Genomic DNA, 20,767 nt, shown 5'->3' with positions numbered 1-20,767 from the left:
TGCCTCCTTATTGATTCTTTCATCGGCTTCCATTTCTTTTCCTACACTTGTATTTCTATTTTTCCTATTCTTTCAATGTTTAAAAGAGTAGAGGCGGAAGATAAGTACAATGCAGTGTTTACAGGAGTAGAAGCTGAAGAAATCTGAATGAAGGTTCAACCAGACGTGGATAGAACCTGTTGAGAGTATTAATACCCTGCAATCCTAACGCTGTCTTGACTCTTGAAGGGCGAAGGGGTGATAAGTAACAAGCGTCTGTTGCTAACGGCGACAAGAGCCCGCGGCCACACTTTAGGAAAAGAGCAGAGGGTTTTCCCAGGGCGGGTTCTGTTATCTGGGAGTGGGGCCGCGCTGATCCTGGGCTCGCATTGCCAAACATCATGGGGGTTACACACATCTACTCATATTTGATAAGGCTTTCGTGGAGGTTGTGGGTATTTACCTGGGCAGTTTTATGAGCCTAGTTATAGTGTGCCAAGGCTTCTACACCATGAACGTGAAGACACACTCATGAGAACCAGACTAATCTTCTTTTCGCCCTTTGGAAATCGTTGATCGGAGAGGCGAAAGCGACTGAAAATACCGACCCTGGCTGTGTAGTGTCTGGTTCACCGCCGGGATGATTTTTTTTAATTATTATTTTTATTCATTTACGGGCGAAGGAAGTAGATAAAGGGCGAACACAAAGTAAACAAAACTAAAGCCCACTGAGCACTACTCCTAATAGATAATAGCATAGGGTGGCCATGAGGAGCAGGAAGAGAAAGAGGAGGAGGAGGAGGTGGAGCGCTGGGCAATGAGTCTCCTAAATTGCAGATATGTTTCCTGTTACACACACCATCTCTGTGACCTGACCTGACCTGATTTGTTATGTATAGGAGAGGTCAGTTTCGGATGGAGAGGCAGGTGCCGTGATGCCCCTTCCTGACGTGCCGGGGAGAGCCACACATCGGCGATCACTCTCATCACCACCGAGGGATGAAGAGCGCGAGGATACTGGCCGAGGTTTTCTTTTGATTTTAGTGATTCCCTTATTCACTTTCACGACTTTGATAATGAATAATAACTCACCTTCATGATTTTGGTAATGATTAGATACCTCCCAAATCCATAAAAGTCGGATTTTAGTGATTCCCTTATTCACTTTCACGACTTTGATAATGAATAATAACTCACCTTCATGATTCTGGTAGTGATTAGATACCTCCCAAAATCCATAAAAATCGGATGTCGTCCTTAAAGTCATGATCATAATCGTACAAGTCAGTTATTTAATCATAAAAATCGTGAAAGTGAGTTATTTAAACATTATCAATATCGTGAGTGAGTTAAATAATCATTAAAATTTAAATGAGTTATGATAAACAGCACGTACTATTTATTTATTTAGAATCATTATACTGTTTTGCGCCATTAAGTAAATTCAAAACGATAAACAAGGGAGACATAAACGACCATCAAGGGGGAGGAGGAAACCCGAATTACTACCATTATAAAAACACTATGATGATGTAAAGCTAAAAAAAAAAAAAAAAGAACTCGTATGAAATGGGAACGAGAAACAACTAACTCTGATCATTTATCGTGTGTGTGTGTGTGTGTGTGTGTGTGTGTGTGTGTGTGTGTGTGTGTGTGTGTGTGTGTGTGTCAGGAGGTTAGCCAGCCGATGAAGCACCTGGGGGCGTGTTGAGTGTACGGACCGTGTGCTCAAACATTTAGGGGCTCACACACCCACACATGATTAGGCTTTCGTAGAGGTTGTTGTGGGTATTTCCATGGGGAGTAATTTTATGATCCTGGTGATAGTCTGACGAGGCTTCTGCACCATGTAAATAAAAACACACTCATAAGAACCACCAATCTCCTTTTCGGCCTATTGAGATGGTTGATCGGAGAGGCGAAAGTGATTGAGAATACCGACTACTGACTCGAGCATCACGACCTGCAGTGTTACCAAACCTCCGGGGCGCTACGAAAGAGGAAATGATTCTTGCAAGGCGATTGAGGGTACAAGCAACAAACAACAACTAATCATGCTGTGAAAGTTACCAACCAGAGGGAGGGAAGGAGGGAGGTAAGGTAGAGGAGAGGTTACATATAAGAACATAAGAGCATAAGAATGTAAGGAGTCTACAAGAGGCCGGTATTCCTACACAGGTGTGGCCTTGGGCGTGGGGGAACCCGCGTCAGCAGGTAAAGTAAGGTTAGGGACTCGCCATATGTGTGTGTGTGTGTGGTGTGTGTGTGTGTGTGTGTGTGTGTGTGTGTGTGTTTATAAGGTCGAAGGAGGCCTGAGGGTGTACGTTTGTCTCGTATATATATATAGATATATATATATATATATATATATATATATATATATATATATATATATATATATATATATATATATATATATATATATATATATATATATATATATATATATATATATATATATATATATATATATATATATATATATATATATATATATATATATATATATATATATATATATATAGAGAGAGAGAGAGAGAGATACAAAGAGGGACACACATAACCTCATAACGAACCATATTCATGTACAGAAACACATTACACACACAAACACACACACACACACACACAACACCTACAAACACCAATCCGTTCTTTGATCCTGCCTCATTATCCCTTCATCTACTTCCTTTCCTTATTCTTCCCTGCCCTTCCCTACCCCCCTTCAGCAGACTCTCCTCTTCCCTTCCCTTCCAACCACCCAGTACTAAACTATCTCTTCCCTTCCCTTTCTGTTCCTCATGGCTTTCCTTCCATCAGTTACCTCTTCCTCACACTCCCCTTCCTTTCTGTCCCCCTTTTCTCCCTTCATTTACCTTTCCCTCACATTCTCTTCCCTTCCTTACCTCACACTCTCCTCTCTTCCCCTTCCCATCCTCTACCGTCTACCATATCGACTCCACTCCTTTATCTTTCCATTTCCTCTCCTTTCCCATCCCATTACACAACCAGGCTCGCTTCGCTTCCGTTTCCTTCCCTTTCTTCTCCTATACTTTCCTCCCTCTCACTTCTCTATCTCTCCCTTTCCGCTCCCGTTAATCAGTTACATAAGACGCTGACCAAGAGCATTATGACTGTATTCCAAGCTCTTTAATTACTATACAAGAGATTACTTACAGCTACCAACTCGAATTCGAAACACATCGGCACTTTCTTAACCGTTTCCCGCCTCTTTTCTTCCCTTATCTTTCTCTTCCTCATAAATTCCACTTCTTTCCCTTACCATCCCCTCCCCCTTTCCCTCATAAACTACATGCACTCCCTTCCCTTACTCTTCTCTGTCCTTCCCTGAACCCTTACTTTTCCTAACTCTGCAAATCCCTTCCCTTCCCTTCCCCCACTGACTCCATACCTTCCCTTCCATTACTCTCCTCTACCCTTACCTAAGCCCCTCCTTTCCCTGACTCTTCATATCCCTTCCCTTCCCTTCCATAGCTTGTTTTAAGAGTAGACTGGATAGCTACATGGACGAGGACGACAGGTGGCAGTGAGGTGTGGGTGCAGTAAGGTGACGGGGTACTGGATGCGTGCCTAGTACCGCTGGTATAACGAGGATCAAGCCTCTACCTGTAACCCCTGTAACTACACCTCACCCACCGTGAGTAGTGGGGGGGATTCTAGAGCTGCCCTGTGTAGGCCACCCGGCCTCTTGCAGTTTCCCTATGTTCTTATGTTCTTATGTTCCCCCACTCACCCATCCATTCCCTTTCCGTGCTCTTCGCTACTCTTTCCACTCCCTTCCCTTACCCTTCTCTTCTTTCCCTTTTCTCCTCCCATAGACTCCACTCCCTCACCATTCCCTTCCCTTCCCCTCCCTGACCCGTCCCTTCCCTCCCCTTCAGGATCAAGACCGCGGTGGATCAGGAGCGCGCCCAGAGCCCCAACGTGCTGTACCTCTCCGCCGGGGACTACTTCCAGGGCACGATATGGTACACGGTGCACAAGTGGCGCGCCATGGCCCACTTCCTCAACCTGGTGCCCCACGACGCCATGGTGAGTAGCGGGGCATGGGAGGAGGAGGAGAAGGTGGAGAAAAGGCTGAATAAAATGAGGAAGGGGTGTGAGGGCAATGATTCCTTCCCATTCCCTGCGCACGTGGCTGTTCTTCCTCTTGGGGGCGGGGCGGGGCTGTGGAGGAGGCGTGGGAATGTCTCGAGTTCCGTACACAAGAAGCGATGAAAGGGAAAAGAAGACTGGCCGGGGAAGAAAAAGTGGTTTGGGAATCCTGAAATATCGGCCGCTGCACTGCCTTCTGTTTTGGGGTAAAGTTAATGAAGAGAGACTAATAACCGTTTTCCATGCTCTTTGTTACTGTATAAGAGATGTAGTTACTTATTACCAACTTAAAAGACAACGGTACCTTCTAAACTGTTTTCCGTACTTCTTTTAACCCTATCCGATCCGAGGAGGGACAAATCTGGCCTCCCCTCAGGCACTTCGATCAAAACGATACACTTTTTTTTCTACTTTCCACCAGCTTCTTTTCACTCATTATTCATTATTGTTTTACACTCTTGATTCGGTACCAGTACTTAGTGTTCATGAGCGTTATCGTTGTTCAGATAAATGAGTACGATGCTAGGTGTTACGAGCGTCAAAATTTGTAAACGTCGGACCGGATAGGGTTAAGTCATTACCAACTCAAAAAATCAACGCCAGCTTATAAACCGCTTTTCACCTTCGTTAAACTCCACATAATTATCTTTCAATTACTTTTTTTTCTCAGCACACTTGCGCCAACAAGGAAAAATTAATATGTTGGGTGTAGCCATCAACCTGTAAAACTGGTTCATTTTAATCTCATGAGCAACGGCGTCTGACACAGATTTCATGGGGCTATTTGTAACATGCGCGTCGATCCTGCTGGTAACTTTCATTCCAGCAAAAAATATATAAATAAATAGATAAATAAATAAATAAATAATGAATAAATAAGCTAAAACCAACAAAAAAAATAATCCGCTGCAAACGTTGATCGAAGCAGAAGATAACACATCCTATTTATAAAGTTAACCACACGGGACGCTGCGTGACTAAATCCTTCTCGTAATAATTCCTTCTAGCGTTGAACTTGATAAAAATAGAATATAATAACATGTGTTCTCATGAGACGCGTAATCTTCCCGCCTATTTAACAAGGAAGACAATCAGTGCGCACAGGTGTAAATGGGCGACGCAGGTAAAGGTGCAAGAATTTACCTTTTGAATTAGAGACAATGAGGATGGATGTGAGGTGGATGGGGCCGGAGGAGGATAATACCTGGACTGGAGCGTAAGAAGTCACATTCATGTAACTCCCTGCCGTGTGGATGAGAGGGGGAGGAAGGAGACCGTGAAGGGGTGTTGGTGGGTGAAGTGGAGGAGGAGGAATAGCTGGATGGAGGTGTGGAGGAAGACAGAAGAGGCTGGATAAGAGAAGGGCGTTATGGTGTGGAGGAGGAGGAGGAGGAGGATAACTGAGGATGAAGATAGAGGAGGAAGGGATGAGGGGAAGCTGAAGGAGGTGACGAGGGCGTGGTGGGGAGAAGTCTAACTGAATAAAGGGTGGAAGAGAAGAAGAGGACGAAGGAGGGTGTGGTGCATAGCTAGAAGAAGGTGGTGGGGCGTGGTGGGAAGAAGGCGAAGTGTATAAAGAGTAGAAAAAAAAGAAGAAAAGAAAGAAGAAGAAGAAGGGTGTGGTGCATGCATAGCTGAATGAGAGGGAGGTGGAAGGAGATGAAGAAGAAGGAGGAGGAGGAGGAAGAGGAGAAGGAAGGCGTGCTGGACAACATTCCTCTATACAACTTGTCAGAGCACTACCTTCAGAGCTTGATTTACCTGAGTTCTCGTTTATCTGCCTCCACCTGTTGTGCTGTGGGAGGCTTAAGTTGTTACGGCACGAAGAAGAAGCAGAAGCAGAAGAAGAAGAAGAAGAAGAAGAAGAAGAAGAAGAAGAAAAAGAAGAAGAAGAAGAATGAGAAGAAGAAGAAGAAGAATAGACTCAGCAATCACATAGTGAGTACAGGGACGACAGCTTGTTTTAAGAATAGACTTGATAGCTACATGGACGAGGATGACAGGTGGTATTGGGAGGGAATCTGGAGCTGCCTTGTGTAGGCCATTCGGCCTCTTGCAGTCTCCCTATGTTCTTATGTTATTAAAAGAAGAGGAAGAAGAAGAAGAAGAAAAGAAGAAGAAGAAGAAGAAGAAAAGAAGAAGAAAAGAAAAAGAAGAAGAAAAGAAGTAGAGGAAGAAGAAGAAAAAGAAAAGGATGAGGAGATAGAGGATTCTGACAGGTGGAAAATGAGACAGGTGGGGAAAAGGAGTTATGCCAGGTAGTGGATAAGGACGAAGAGGAAGAGGAGAAGGAAGATGTGAAGACGGAGGAGAGGAGGAGGATGAAAAGATAAAGAATGACAGTCGTAACAGTAAACAGATGAACAGAAAGATGAGAATAATGACAAGTAAAGGATAAGACAAACGAGGAGGAGGAGAAGAAGGAACAAGTGAAGGAGGACGAGGAGGAGGCGGCGGAAAAGTGAAAAAGTGATGAAATAACGAAGTAACAATGACGACGAAGTAATGTCAGGGTCGGGGCGGGTGGGGCAGCGTGGGGCATGCTAGGCGGGGGTCGGGGCGGGACGGGGTTCAGGGGGGACGGGCGGGTAACTGTCAGCCTTCCCAGGGGCGGGGTCGTGGCCTCTGCGTGGGGCGGGAAGGACACGCGGGCCTTCCATGCCTAGCTAGCACTTGTTTTGGCCGTGTTTGCCTTCGCGCCGCACCCACAAGGCAAAGAGACCGCCTGCTATCCCTGCCTCTTGCCCTTCCTTGCTCGTGCCCTTTCCCCATGCCCTTTGTTCTTCCTTTGTTTTGTCCCTTTCCTACCGCCCGTTGCTCTTCCTCACCTCCCCTTCCCTTTCCTCCCGCCCTTTGCTCCTCCTCGCCTCCCCTTCCCATCCCCCTTCCCTTTCTTTCGCCCTTTGCTTTCCTCGCCTACCCTTCCCTTCCTCGTGCCCCTCCCTACCGCCTTTTCTTCTTCCTTGTCTCCCCTTCCCTTTCCTCCCGCCCTTTGCTCCTCCTCGCCTCCCTTTCCCACCCCCCCTTCCTTTCTTCCGCCCTTTGCTTTCCTCGCCTACCCTTCCCTTCCTCGTGCCCCTCCCTACCGCCCTTTCTTCTTCCTTGCCTCCCATTTCCTTTCCTCCGGCCCTTTGCTCCTCCTCGCCTCCCCTTCCCATCCCCCCTTCCCTTTCTTCCACCCTTTGCTTTCCTCACCTGCCCTTCCCTACCGCCCTTTCTTCTTCCTTGCCTCCCATTTCCTTTCCTCCGGGCCTTTGCTCCTCCCAGCCACCCCTTCCCTTCCCCATACCCAATCCCCCCCCCCATTGCTCCTCCTCGCCGCCCCTTCCCTTCCCCATACCCATTCCCCCCGCCCTTTGCTCCTCCTCGCCGCCCCTTCCCGAGCCTCAACACTCCCTCTGACGTAAGGAGCGAGAGGCAGCGGTATCCAGAGAGAACCAAACACACAAACACACGCACAACTGGTAGGCAGGATGAAAAAAAAAGGGGAAAATATATGTAAATGTATTCGGGAAATAATTGTGAGTCGACTTTTATTTGAACCCGATTATAATTTACCTTTGAAGTGAGTGAAGTTTCTGCCGTGTTCTCTCTCTCTCTCTCTCTCTCTCTCTCTCTCTCTCTCTCTCTCTCTCTCTCTCTCTCTCTCTCTCTCTCTCTCTCTCTCTCTCTCTCTCTCTCTCTTATTTCACGAACTTTTGACGCACGAAACATTTTAAATCCATACTTCATTTTTTATTTTCTATTTTTTTAGAGCTCTGCCTTTCCGTTTCTTAGAGAATTTATACTTTTTCCCTTTTTCCTTTTTCCCTTTTACCCTTTTTTCCCTTTTATTTCCTTTTCTTCCCCTGAGCCAGCCTTTCCCGCCCCGTCTCACCCCCGGGCATGAACTAAAACAGACTGGGGCAAAGCGGTGCAGGGCTGGGGCAGGGGGCGAAAGGAAGGAGAGGTTGGGGAGTGGCGTGCAAGTTCTCTTAATGTCTTTGGCCGAGCGGGAACTACTCTCGCCCAAGGACGGGATGGCCCAAGGCTGCGTGTTTGCCCGACAACCTGTTCCTCCGCAGCCTACGTACGTCTCCAGCCCGGCCGTTTCCCCCTCCTCCTCCTCCTCCTCCTCCTCCTGTGCTTGCTTCTCCGTCTTCTCCCTCACGACTCTGCCTTCTACGTATTCCTCATCACTTTTGTTCTTCACTCAAATTCCCTTCAACTTTGCAATCATTCGCTTCCTTGAAATTTCCGTCATCGCCTTTCTTATTTTTGTTCCTTAATTCTTCCTTCAAATTCCCTTTAAAGTCTTCCTCATCACTTTTGTTCTTCACTCAAACTCCCGTCAACTTTGCAATCATTCGCTTCCTTGAAATTTCCGTCATCGCCTTTCTTATTTTTGTTCCTTAATTCTTCCTTCAAATTCCTGCCGCTTTTCCTGTTTCCCTTTAAAGTCTTCCTCATCACTTTTGTTCTTCACTCAAAATCCCGTCAACTTTGCAATCATTCGCTTCCTTGAAATTTCCGTCATCGCCTTTCTTATTTGTTCCTTAATTCTTCCTTCAAAATTCCTGCCGCTTTTCCTGTTTCCCTTTAAAGTCTCATCAGCTACTAGTTAATTCTTTACCGTCCTGAAATTTTCCGTCGCTTTTTATTCCTTGATTCGCTTCCTTTATATTCCCGTCGCCTTTCCTGTTTTCCTCTTAAATTTCCATCAATTCATTTAACTTTCTTGAAATTTCTATCACCTTTTCTTTCTTTCCTGTTTCTCGTCTCGATTTCCCAACAACTCATTATTTTTCTGTTCGTCACGCACTCAAATTTCAATCATCCTCTTCCTAGGAATTCCCCGTCGCTTTTCCTGTTTTCCTTCTTGACGTCAACTCACATTACCTCCTTGAAATTCCCACCGCCTTTTCCTTTTTTCCTGTTTCTCCACTCCAATTTCCATCCACATACTTTCTTGAAACTTCCGCCGTCTTTCCTGTTTCCCCTTCAAAATCCCATCCACTCAAGCACATAAAGGGATTAGAACAGGTTGTGATGGGATTTGGGTTAGTTTTAGTGGGTTTAAATAGAATTGGGTGGGTTTAGATTTGTTCTGAGAGGTCTAAATTGATTCTGGTATGTTAAAACTAAATTCTGGTAGGTTTAAATGGGTTCATCTTTCCTGTTTTCCCTTCAAATTCCCATCAAGTTACTATTCATCCGCTCACTTAAAATTTCCGTCGCCTCTCCTCTTTTCCATTCAAATTTCCAGCAACTTTCTTTCAGTTCATTACTTCCTTGAACTTCTCGTCGTCTCTCCTGTTTTCCCCTCAAATTTCCCATCAGTTCTCTAATTCATAGCTTCCTGAAAATTCCACCATCGCGTTTCCCATTTCTTCACTCAAATTCCCATCGTCAACTTTCTAATTCTTCGCTTCCTTGAAAATTCCCAGTCAATTTTCCTGCTTTTTCCCCTCTACTTCCTGTCATTTTTTTTCCTGTTTTTTCAATCAAATTCTCAAATCAACTTTCCAATCCTTCGCTTCCTTGAAATCCCTGTCGCCTCTCCTGTTTTTTTCCCTCATATTTCCAAGAGTTCCATCGCTTCCTTGAAAATTCCCAGTCGTATCTCCAGATTTTCCTTCAGTTACTCACCAACTTGCTAATCCTTCACTTCCTTGACATCGCCTTTCCTGTTTCTCAATACAGAAGAAAAAGGAAAACTGAACAAAACTAAAAACACAATAACGCCAATCAACAATCAAGAATAAAGATCATAAGTGGGAGCCGTTACAAAGGCAATCCCACGCCTACTACTGGACTGGACTGGAATAACAACCAATTTTAATCCATTACCTCTTTTAGAAATTCACGTCGTCAACTTTCTAATCGTTCCCTTCCTTGAAATTCCCGTCCCCTTTTCCGACTCCCCTCAAATTCCCGTCACCTTTCCAGTCCTTTACTTCTTGAGAATCGCTGTTTAGGCTGTCCCACGCGACGCCTTCCAGAAAAGGGTGCCCCGCTAACCTTGCCTCCCTCCCCCCCTTCTTCTCTTCCTCCCTCACTAGTTGCTCCCTGCCTCCCTCCCTCCCTTACTCCTCTTCCAAGCATCTGAATTTTTTGCTGTGTGCACGCAGTTATGTGGTTTTATCGCGTGGTTAGAATCAACTTCGCTATACTGGGCAATCTATCTATTTGTCCCTCCTCTGTTTGTTTTATTCCTCCTCCTCCTCCTCCTCCTCAACCTCCTTTTTATTCTCCTCTTCGTCCTTCTCCACCTCCTTTCTTCTTTCTTCTTCTTCTTTTCTTTATTTATTTCCTTTTTTTTTTTTCTTCTTCTTTTTTTCTTCCTCCTTTTTATTCTCCTCTTCGTCCTTCTTCACCTCCTTCTTTCTTCTTCTTCTTTTTCTTTATTTATTTCCTTCTTCTTTTCTTTTTCTGTCTTCTTTTTTTTCTCCTCCTCCTCCTCCTCTACTTGTTATTCTCCTCGATCTACTTCTACTACTCCCCCTCTTCCTCTTCCTCTTCCTGCTCATCTACCTATTTTTACTCCTCGTTAGCGTTGTTTTTTCCCTCCTTCCCCACTCGTCAGGTCTTCCCATTCTCGTCCTTCTGCCTCATTTTCCTCCGCCTCTCTGACCAGCGTCCTTATTTTCCCTCATCCACGCACGTCTTACCGAGGCCAGAGGAACCTGCCTGTAGACTCTTAGAATGGGGGGGAAAGGAGGGGGGGGAAGGGGGGAAGGTAAATTTAGCTCCCCAACCCCCCACCCTTCCCCCTCTTCCCCTCTCTCCTCCCCAGTACAAAAAAATAAATACATGAACCGCCACAAGAACTCCCAGGGCAGGTGATCTTTTAAAATGGAACTACAAACACACACACACACACACACACACACACACACACACACACACACACACACACACACACACACACACACACACACACACAGGTATATAGTCGCTTCACACACACCTGTTTTGTTGCGTCATTGCCTTTGGTCCTGTGCTTCCGCTTGTCTGTCTGTCTGTCTGTCGGTGTCTGTCTGTGGATTACGTTCTTATCGGTGGATTTTCTGTCTTTTTTTATTATTATGGGGAAGAACGTCACTTGGTTTACGGTGTGTGTGTGTGTGTGTGTGTGTGTGTGTGTGTGTGTGTGTGTGTGTGTGTGTGTGTGTGTGTGTGTGTGATCTTTTCCTCCACTTCGTTTTGATAACTCCACTATTTTTTTCTTTCATTCGAATTCCCTTACTATACCATTTTCTCCCTCCACTTAACCTTCCACTCCCTCCACTCCCCCTCAGCTCCGCCATCCCTCTACTCTCTACTCCCCCTTCCTCCTCCTTTTCTGTGTACCTGATGCCCCTTTCCCCCTTCCCTCCTCCCCCTCCTAACTCGTAATACTAATAATCATCTTTCTAATTACCAGCTCGGCTCACCTTACCCCCAATCCCCACCTGCCGTCCCCTAATTACTCAAAATAGACTCTTACTGCCTCCCCCTCCTCCTCCTCCTCCTCCTCCCATTTTGTAATTTCTCCAACTCCTTCCCTATTCCTCTCCTTCCCCACCTCCCCAACTCCTTCCCTTCCCCATTTCTCGACCTTTAAATTTCTACCTGGTACTTCCCCACTCCTCCCCCTCCCCTCCTCTCGTCTCCCCATGCAACTCCTCCTCCTCCTCCTTCCTTTCACATTTCTAACTATATGCGTTTTGTATTTTTCTCCTCCTCCTCCACCTTCTCTCAATAACTCTTCAACGTTTTCCTCCTCCAGTTTCCTCAGCTCTCCATTTTATCTCAAGGCTCCTCTACTTTCCTCTCCACCTCCACTTCCACACTCATACGTCATATTTGCTTCCATTTCATCTTAGACTCTTCCACTTTTTTTCCACTCTGATTCCTCAACCCAAGCAATTTTTATCCTCAATCCTCCTTCACCTCCACTCCCAAGGCCTTCTCCACTTCATCTTCCTCTACCACTTTTTTTTCCACTCTGACTCCTCAACCCAAGCAATTTTTCTCCTCCATCCTCGTCCACCTCCACTCCCAAGGCCTTCTCCACTTCATCTTCTTCTTCCACTTTTTTAAACCACTCTGATTCCTCAACCCAAGCAATTTTTCTCCTCCATCCTCGTCCACCTCCACTCCCAAGGTCTTCTCCACTTCATCTTCCTCTTCCACTTTTTTTCTACACTCTGATTCCTCTACCTAACCCATTTTCTTCCTCCCTCCACTTTACTTCAAGCCTCTTCCACCTTCACAGCCTCACTTTACCCTTCCCTCCACCTCATCTCAACACCTCTTCCACATTTTTTTCCACTCTCCATCCTAACTTTCCTACCACTACATTATATTCTTCCTTCACTTCCCCCATTTATTTTTTCTTCTTTCATTTTTTTCATCATCCTGACTCTCCTACTACTTAGCTATACATTTTCTTCTCTTCCACCTATTTCATCTACTCCACCTCCTTACTTCCACTTCTTCCCCCCATCACCTGCTATACTTTTTTTCCTTCCTCTTTAATTCTTCCACTTCATCTTCTAATTTTCCCTTCATCTCCATCTCCACCTGCTCCCATTTCTACTTCATTTCTTTACCTCATTTTCCACATCACTTCTCCATCTACCTCACACCCCTTTCTCATTTTATCCAACCTTTCCTCCTCCTCCTCCTCCTCCTCCTTACAAACTCTTAACTCTTCCGCTAACACTCTCGTCACCCACAGGCCCCACTTCTCTCTCTCTCTCTCTCTCTCTCTCTCTCTCTCTCTCTCTCTCTCTCTCTCTCTCTCTCTCTCTCTCTCTCTCTCTCTCTCTCTCTCTCATTATCGGCCCCATTTGCAATCACGGTAATTAGCTTCTCCTTTTAGACCTCTTTGCGATAATTTGTCTTTAACTTCATTCATTTGGTGTCCGTCTGTCTGTCTGTCTGTCTGTCTGTATTGGTGGTTGTTCGAGTTGGTTTGTGTCCAGATTACGTGTGGATTGTGGTCTGGTAAGCTATGCAATACTCTCCTTGTTTTGTCTGTCTGTCTGTCTGTCTGTCTGTCTGTGGTTAATTGTTTGGTAGACCACCGAGATCGTGTCTTAGTGTTTGTGCGGTCTGGAAATCTATATAAGCAATACTCTTTGTTTCGCTTGTTCGTGTGTTTGTGTGTGCATGTGTGTGTGTGTGTGTCTTTCGGTCTCTCCCTATGTCAGTCAGTCTGTCCGCTCATTCATCTGTTCTCCTATAATGTGTTTTCGTCTGTCTGTCTCATAATTTCCTTGTCTCTTCTCCCTTACTCTATTCCGCATCCCCCCCCCCCTCTCTCTCTCTCTCCCCACACACACAGCTGCTAAAATGATCGCGGTGTCACTCCGCTAGCCGACACACACCTCGTTCCGTAGTTCACATCCTTGCGACACATTGAGGAGCCCAGCACTGCGCAGGCCCGACCAGATGACGCGGCGGCTTGTTCATGCGAGAGAGAAAAATGACGTGTGTGTGTGTGTGTGTGTGTGTGTGTGTGTGTGTGTGTGTGTGTGACGCCTACTATTACAGATACTCCCCAAATGGTTCCTTACTAATTCACTATAAAAAAAGATAAGAAAAAGGAAAGAAATGAAATCGTTAAAGATGAGCAAAAATCTGTAATCGGTAAAATCGGCAAAATGGTAAAAAATGAAAACCCATTGAATCGGTTCACTACTTCATATTCTTGTAAATAAATGTTTAGGCTTTATTTTTTTCTTCTTCTTGTGCCCTGTATCACTGTGAACCGTTTCCATAGTCCGCCTTCACTTGACTCTCTTCTGGTCAATCACACACTTGTTATCCTTCTATCCTTCACACAAATAAGACGAAGAAAGAGTAGGATTAATAGATATTCTTCAGTACACGATGCTCTGCTTTTCTTCTTTTTACATTAGAGTACACGACAACACAGCTACCAAGAGGAATCAACATGGACAAAACTGTAACTCTTTCTTTAAAAATCCTGTCAAGCTCTTTTCTCCTCTCCTTTATGCCGCAACAAGATAAACGATCTAAACGCATCAACACGAAGCCAGATCTGTTATTCTTTCCCTCAACACCCGAGAAACTACACCAAAAAGGACCACAAAAGACATGTTATTCTCTCCGCATTAAACCCTGTCCAGCTCTCCTCTACCTTCTTTTATACACAACATCAAACAAAACTACCAAAATGAATCAACACGGAGACCAATCTGTTATTCTTTCCCTCAACACGCGAGAAACTACACAAAGAAGGACCACAAAAGCCAGACTTGTCATTCTTCCTTCCTTAACCCTGTCCAGCTCTCCTTTCCTCTCCCTATAAACACAACAACAAACAAAGCTATCAAGGAGAACCAACACAAAGCTAAACCTGTTATTCTCTCCCTCAATACAAGATAAACTACACCAATAGGAGCCACAAAACTCAGCTATGTTATTCTTCCTTCGGTAAACGTCCATTCACTGTCCTGCTCTCCTCTCCTTTTCTTTAAACACAACAACAACAAACAAAACTATCAAAACGAATAAACACGGAACCAGATCTGTTATCCTTTCCCCCTACACACGACAGACTACACCGATAAGGACCGCAAAACCCTGACCTGTTATTCTTTCTCTAGTAAACGATGATGCCCTGACCGACCCGTGACCCTCCTCCTCCTCCTCCTTCTCCTCTTCCTTTCCCTTCGCCCCCTCCTCCCCTTCCTTCCCCTCGTCCCCCTCGCATTATGTACTTGAAAAGGTTGATCAGATTTCGAAACATGTTGTACCGAGACAATTTTCTTTTTCTTTTTTGCATTCTTCTCTCTTTCTATAGGAGTTGAAGAGGTCAATTTTGTGATTACTGTACATTTGGAGCGTTTCTTTTTATAGTCTTCTGGCAGTTGACCGAATTATCATAAGATTCTTGACGCACGTGAAAAAGAAAAATTGGGATACTGATGAAATAGCTTACAGAATTATTTTGAGAATCAAGAGGTGGATAGATCGCGATAAGGGGGACGGGGGGTCTCTCTCTCTCTCTCTCTCTCTCTCTCTCTCTCTCTCTCTCTCTCTCTCTCTCTCTCTCTCTCTCTCTCTCTCTCTCTCTCTCTCTCTCTCTCTCTCTCTTCTTTTTCTTTTTCTTTTACTTTCAGTCCTTTCTCTTCTCTGCTCTGCTCTTCTCTTCTCCTTCGTTGCTCTTTTTCTTCTTTTCTCTTCTTCTTCTCTTTTTCTTTCTTTCCTTCTTCTTCTTCTTTCTTTCCTCTTTCTCTTCTCTCTTCTTTCTTCTCTTCTCTTTCTTTCTTCTTTCTTTTCTTCTCTTCTCTTTTCTTTTCTTCTCTCTCTCTCTCTCTCTCTCTCTCTCTCTCTCTCTCTCTCTCTCTCTCCCCTTGGCGTCGGACCCTCACCATTCACCCACTTGCTTCCTCCTTCACCTCGCATTACCTCTCCTTTCTCTCCTCCGTCACTCGCCTCCGCCCTCCACTTACTCTCCGCCGACGCTGTCACGTCCACACATACCCAAAGGACCAAAACGACCGACCCTTACCCCCCTCACCCCACACACACGCATGACCCACGCCACTCCACCACCCTCTCCTACCGCAGCATCAACACACCCAGTCACCCCTATTCCACGCCCCGTCACCCACGCCACACCCTATGCAAAGGCCACTGCATGCACCCTAACTTACTCGAATGCTTCCCCTCCCCGTACACGCCTTGCCACGCCACCCTACCCCTTCCCACACCAGCCTAAACACCCCCAGTCACCCTTATTCCACGCTCCGTCACCCACGCTACAACCTATGGAAGTCACCGCACTCTATGTAACCTATTTGAATGCTTCTCCTCCTCCTACACGCCTTGCCACGCCATGCATCCTATCCCTTTCCACTGCAGCCTAAACACCCCCAGTCACCCCTATTCCACGCCCCGTCACCCATGCCACACCCTATGCAAGTCACCACACTAACCTATTCGAATGCTTCCCCTCCCCCTACACGCCTTGCCACGCCACTCCACCTCTTCTCACACCCAGAGTCACCCTATTCCACCTTCACCATTCCCTGGGTAGTTTAATGATCCTGGTGGTAGTTTAACGAAGCTTCTACACCATGAACGTGCAAAAAAAACACCGCTCATGAGAACCCGGTTGTGGCCTTTGAATATTGTTATCGTGAGGCGGAAGCGTCTGAGAATACCGACCTATCTTGAGTCTCGTGGCGTCTTTGTACTCAGAATGACGTGTTATTTATGTCACAAAGAGATAGATAGATAGATAGAGAGAGAGAGAGAGAGAGAGAGAGAGAGAGAGAGAGAGAGAGAGAGAGAGAGAGAGAATAAAAAAAAAGAAAGCTGCATTACATTTTCTATTTCTCCTGACAGTCAATTCCAAACGCCCTCAACTATTTTTCTGTCGTTACTTTTATCTTATCCATTTTCTTTTCTATCTTTTCGCTCGCATGCATATTTACCTGACGCGTTACCTGTGGAATGCTAATACAGTGCGGAGTGAACTAAAATGTCTTGCACCGCGTCCCGCCAATCACATGCCCTCCCCTCCCCCCCCCCCCCCCCCCCCCCCCCCCCAAAAAAAAAAAAACCTCGCCACTCCGATTGTGAAAGGTAGAGAAATACGAGCCGCCTGTATCACGCCCTTTAAGGAACGCATAGCTACACGCTGAGCCTTGCTGTGAAAGATCAATTATTGCTTAAATCGCGCGGCAACCTTGAAACTATTATACTACCCTCAATGGAATGTTTATTGAAGTCCTGTTAACGAAGCGGGAACTACATCAACCCTTTGTAGAGGTAGTTAATCAGGTGGTTAGTAAAGTAGTGAGTAAGGTAAGAACTATGTCACATCTACATCAACCTTTTGTAAGTTTTTTTTTATTTTATTTATTTATTTAATTTTTTTGTTTTTTTACATCTTTGCCTGTAGCGCCGGTAGGCTTTTTGCAGGGGCCAGGTGGTCGGCCCAACCCCGTCATGGCGGAGGCAACTTTTTATAGTGTCGCCAGTTATGCTTGGCTCATGCTGCCCCCCGGAACTCATTCTTAATTCACTGGACGAGTTCTTCTAGAGTCCGGGTTGATGGTTGGTCTTCTGGACAGCATGTGGGTAGTCTTAGGCCACTCGGCGGTGACTGAAATATCCCAGGTGGTAGCGTGGGGATTCGAACCGACGTTGTCCATGGCGTGCTGAATGCGTTGCCCGCACGCTAACCACTCAGCCACCGCCTACCAATTATTAGTAAAGTAATTCGTGGGGTAGTAAGCACAGTACTTATAAAGTAATGAGTAAGGCAGGAACTATGTGACACCTACATCAACCCTTTGTAAGTAGGTATTGTTAGTAATGTAATTTGTAAGTAATTCGTAAGGTAGTAAGTACAGTAATAATAGGTAGTGAGGCAGGAACAATATTACACCTTAAGAAATATTGTGGTGATAAGCAAGAAATGAACTGAAATGGCGACACAAGAAATTAATAAAGTAAATATGCCAAACAAAATCACTGGCGATGAGAAAAAAATCAACAGAGCAGGAAACAACATGTCGGGCGAAGAAGGACAAAAGAAAAAAAAAAAAAGAACGAGGACAACGAAAATGAAAATACGAGAGAATAATCAAAAGAGAACAGCGCTACGCAATAACAGACCAAAGCAGGAAACATTTACCAAACAGGAAAAAAAAAGAAACAAGCAAAAAGTAAAAAAAAAAGAAAAGGTCGTAATTAATTTCCAAAGGGTTTAATAACAGTCGTCTAAGTAATGTTCTGTCACTTCGCTCAATGTCTTCTAGTTCTCTCTCTCTCTCTCTCTCTCTCTCTCTCTCTCTCTCTCTCTCTCTCTCTCTCTCTCTCTCTCCCCCAACTTTACTCCATTTTACACGGAGAAACAACGGTCGTGCTTCCCCCCCATCCCCTCCCCTCCACCCCCCAAAACAAAACAAAAAACAAAATAAAGTTAAAATGTTAATGATCCGGCCCAGGAGAATCTAATCGCCTGCCATTTGTCTAAACACGCAGACTTTTACTATTTAATTGACCACAAGACCGGCAAACACGCGTGGGGCCCCGTTTGCAACACTCCTTTCCTACGTCTAAGTTTAATTGAATGCAAAGGTTGAATTACAAAAACTGTACGTGTGTGTGTGTGTGTGTGTGTGTGTGTGTGTGAGAGAGAGAGAGAGAGAGAGAGAGAGAGAGAGAGAGAGAGAGAGAGAGAGAGAATACTAAAAAAAACCATTACATTTTCTCTTCCTCCTGACAGTCAATTTCAAACGCCCTGTACTTGTTTTCTGTTCTTAGTTTTATTTTATCTATTTTTCTTATTTTTTTTTCACTCGTGTGCCGAACGCTCGTAAGAGGAAGGTGAAAGAGGCGGAGGCTGAGACAGGGAGGAGGAGGAGGAGGAGGAGGAGGAGGAGGAGGAGGAGGAGGAGGAGACGATGGGGAAGAGGGGAGATCTGAGAGAGGGTGATGTGGGGAAGAGGAAGAAGAGGGGTACCTATAAAGGGGTGAGGGTAGGGGAAGAAAGCGAAGAGGTCAGAAAGTTGAAGGGAAAAAGGAAAGTGAGATGTGGGGAGGTGAGGAGAATGGGGGATAGAGTAGAGAAGTAAGAGATTCATGACACGTAGATCGCAATATAAAGTGTAGATCGCATACCAAAGTAGATTCAAGACACGTAGATCGCAATATAAAGTGTAGATCGCATACCAAAGTAGATTCATGACACGTAGATCGCAATATAAAGTGTAGATCGCATACCAAAGTAGATTCAAGACACGTAGATCGCAATATAAAGTGTAGATCACATACCAAAGTAGATTCAAGACACGTAGCTCACAATATAAAGTGTAGATCGCATACCAAAGTAGATTCAAGACACGTAGATCGCAATATAAAGTGTAGATCGCATACCAAAGTAGATTCAAGACACGTAGATCGCAATATAAAGTGTAGATCGCATACCAAAGTAGATTCATGACACGTAGATCGCATACCAAAGTAGATTCATGACACGTAGATCGCATACCAAAGTAGATTCATGACACGTAGATCGCAATATAAAGTGTAGATCGCATTCCAAAGTAGATTCATGACACGTAGATAACAAGCCAGAGTAGCACCGAAAAGAGAATGATGTTTGAGGTGGAGGAGGAGAGAGAGGGGAGAATGGGACAGAAAGGGAGGGGGTGAAGGTGGGGAGGAAGCAAGAGAGACAGGGTGAGGAGGATAGGGGAGTTAGTGTGAAGGGGTGCAAAAGGGGTGGACGACGGGGTGAGTGAGGGGTAAGAACATAAGAACATAAGAACATAGGGAGACTGCAAGAGGCCGAATGCAGAAGAGGGAGGAAAAATGGGATACGGAAGGAGAAGGTAGGGGGTAGGAGGAGATGAGGGGAAGGAGGGACGAGGGGGAATGAAGGGGTGAAGGGGCAAGGGGAGTTAAGAGGGGAGGGGTGTAAAGAGGTGAGGTGGATGGGATAGGGGTGAAGGATGGGGTGAATGAGGGCTTTGAGAGAAGTAAAGGAGGAGGGAAAAATGGCATTGGGGGAGAAAGAAGGAAACGGGAGGGGAAGGGTGAGGGGAAGGGAGGGGTGTAAAGAGGTGAGGGGGATGGGATAGGGGTGAAGGATGGGGTGGGTGAGGGCTGCGAGAGATGTAAAAGAGGAGGGAAAAATGGCATTGGGGAGGGAGAGGGAAACGGGAGGGGGAGGGGAAGGGAGGGGTGTAAAGAGTTGAGGGGGATGGGATAGGGGTGAAGGATGGGGTGGGTGAGGGCTGCGAGAGAAGTAAAAGAGGAGGGAAAAATGGCATTGGGGAGGGAGAGGGAACCGCGAGGGGGAGGGGAAGGGAGGGGTGTCAAGAGTTGAGGGGGATGGGATAGGGGTGAAGGATGGGGTGGGTGAATGCTGTGAGAGATGTAAGGGAGGAGGGAAAAAAGGCATTGGGGAGGGAGAGGGAAACGGAGGAGGGAAGGGAGGGGTGTCAAGAGTTGAGGTGGATGGGATAGGGGTGAAGGATGGGGTGGGTGAGGGCTGTGAGAGAAGTAAAAGAGGAGGGAAAAAAGGGATTGGGGAGGGAGAGGGAAGGGAAGGGTGAGGGTGAGGGGGAGGGCAGGGGTGTAAAGAGGTGAGGTGGAAGGGATAGGGGTGAAGGATGGGGTGGGTGAGGGCTGTGAGAGATGTAAAAGAGGAGGGAAAAATAGGATTGGGGGAGGGAGAGGGAAGCGGGAGGGGGAGGGGAGGGGGGGGAAGCAATGTGGTGTAAGGTCACATTTTTCTCGTTGCAAGGGCGCCGCAGTACAACTTTTTGGTCGCCTTGTATAACGAAACACTTTTTTTTTCTCTCCCTCTCTCAGCATAAGGAAACAGATCAAGGTCTTGTATAATATATAAAAAATAGGCATTTGTAACATTCTGCCATTTTTCACTTAATAACTCTCTCTCTCTCTCTCTCTCTCTCTCTCTCTCTCTCTCTCTCTCTCTCTCTCTCTCTCTCTCTCTCTTAAACGTTGCTTTTTTGTCCTCGTTTTAATAACTAACAATCTCCCTCCTATTTTTTCCCTTGTCTCTCCCCCTCGCTTCGTGGAAGAACTAGAGAAAGGAGGAGGAGGAGGAGGAGGGGAAAGTCACAAGGAAGACCTCTGTTCACGGCATCAAAATATTCAACTCAGCACACACAAAAAATGTCCCTAGATA

At 45.6% G+C, this 20,767-nt stretch overlaps 2 protein-coding genes and 1 long non-coding RNA gene across 3 annotated transcripts in view; 2 read left to right on the top strand and 1 right to left on the bottom strand.

Annotated features, from left to right (window-relative positions):
* The window catches only part of LOC127007236 (snake venom 5'-nucleotidase-like), a 95,869-nt gene that overhangs the window by 26,637 nt on the left and 48,465 nt on the right, over window positions 1-20,767 (top strand). The window lies entirely within an intron of this gene.
* LOC127007239 (uncharacterized) overlaps window positions 1-20,767 on the bottom strand; it is a 78,432-nt gene that overhangs the window by 9,200 nt on the left and 48,465 nt on the right. The gene's annotated exons all lie outside the window — the stretch shown is intronic.
* Window positions 1-20,767, top strand: part of LOC127007238 (snake venom 5'-nucleotidase-like) — a 72,840-nt gene that overhangs the window by 3,608 nt on the left and 48,465 nt on the right. The window contains exon 2 of the mRNA XM_050877953.1: window positions 3,882-4,032. Within this exon, the coding sequence (XP_050733910.1) occupies window positions 3,882-4,032 (151 nt within the window). The remainder of the gene's footprint in view (window positions 1-3,881; window positions 4,033-20,767) is intronic.

This window comes from Eriocheir sinensis, chromosome 35 (assembly GCF_024679095.1).
Source record: "Eriocheir sinensis breed Jianghai 21 chromosome 35, ASM2467909v1, whole genome shotgun sequence".
In the NCBI taxonomy this organism is placed as follows: domain Eukaryota; kingdom Metazoa; phylum Arthropoda; class Malacostraca; order Decapoda; family Varunidae; genus Eriocheir; species Eriocheir sinensis.
The sequence above is the reverse complement of the archived record's forward strand: the minus strand, read 5'-3'. Positions and strand labels throughout refer to the sequence as shown.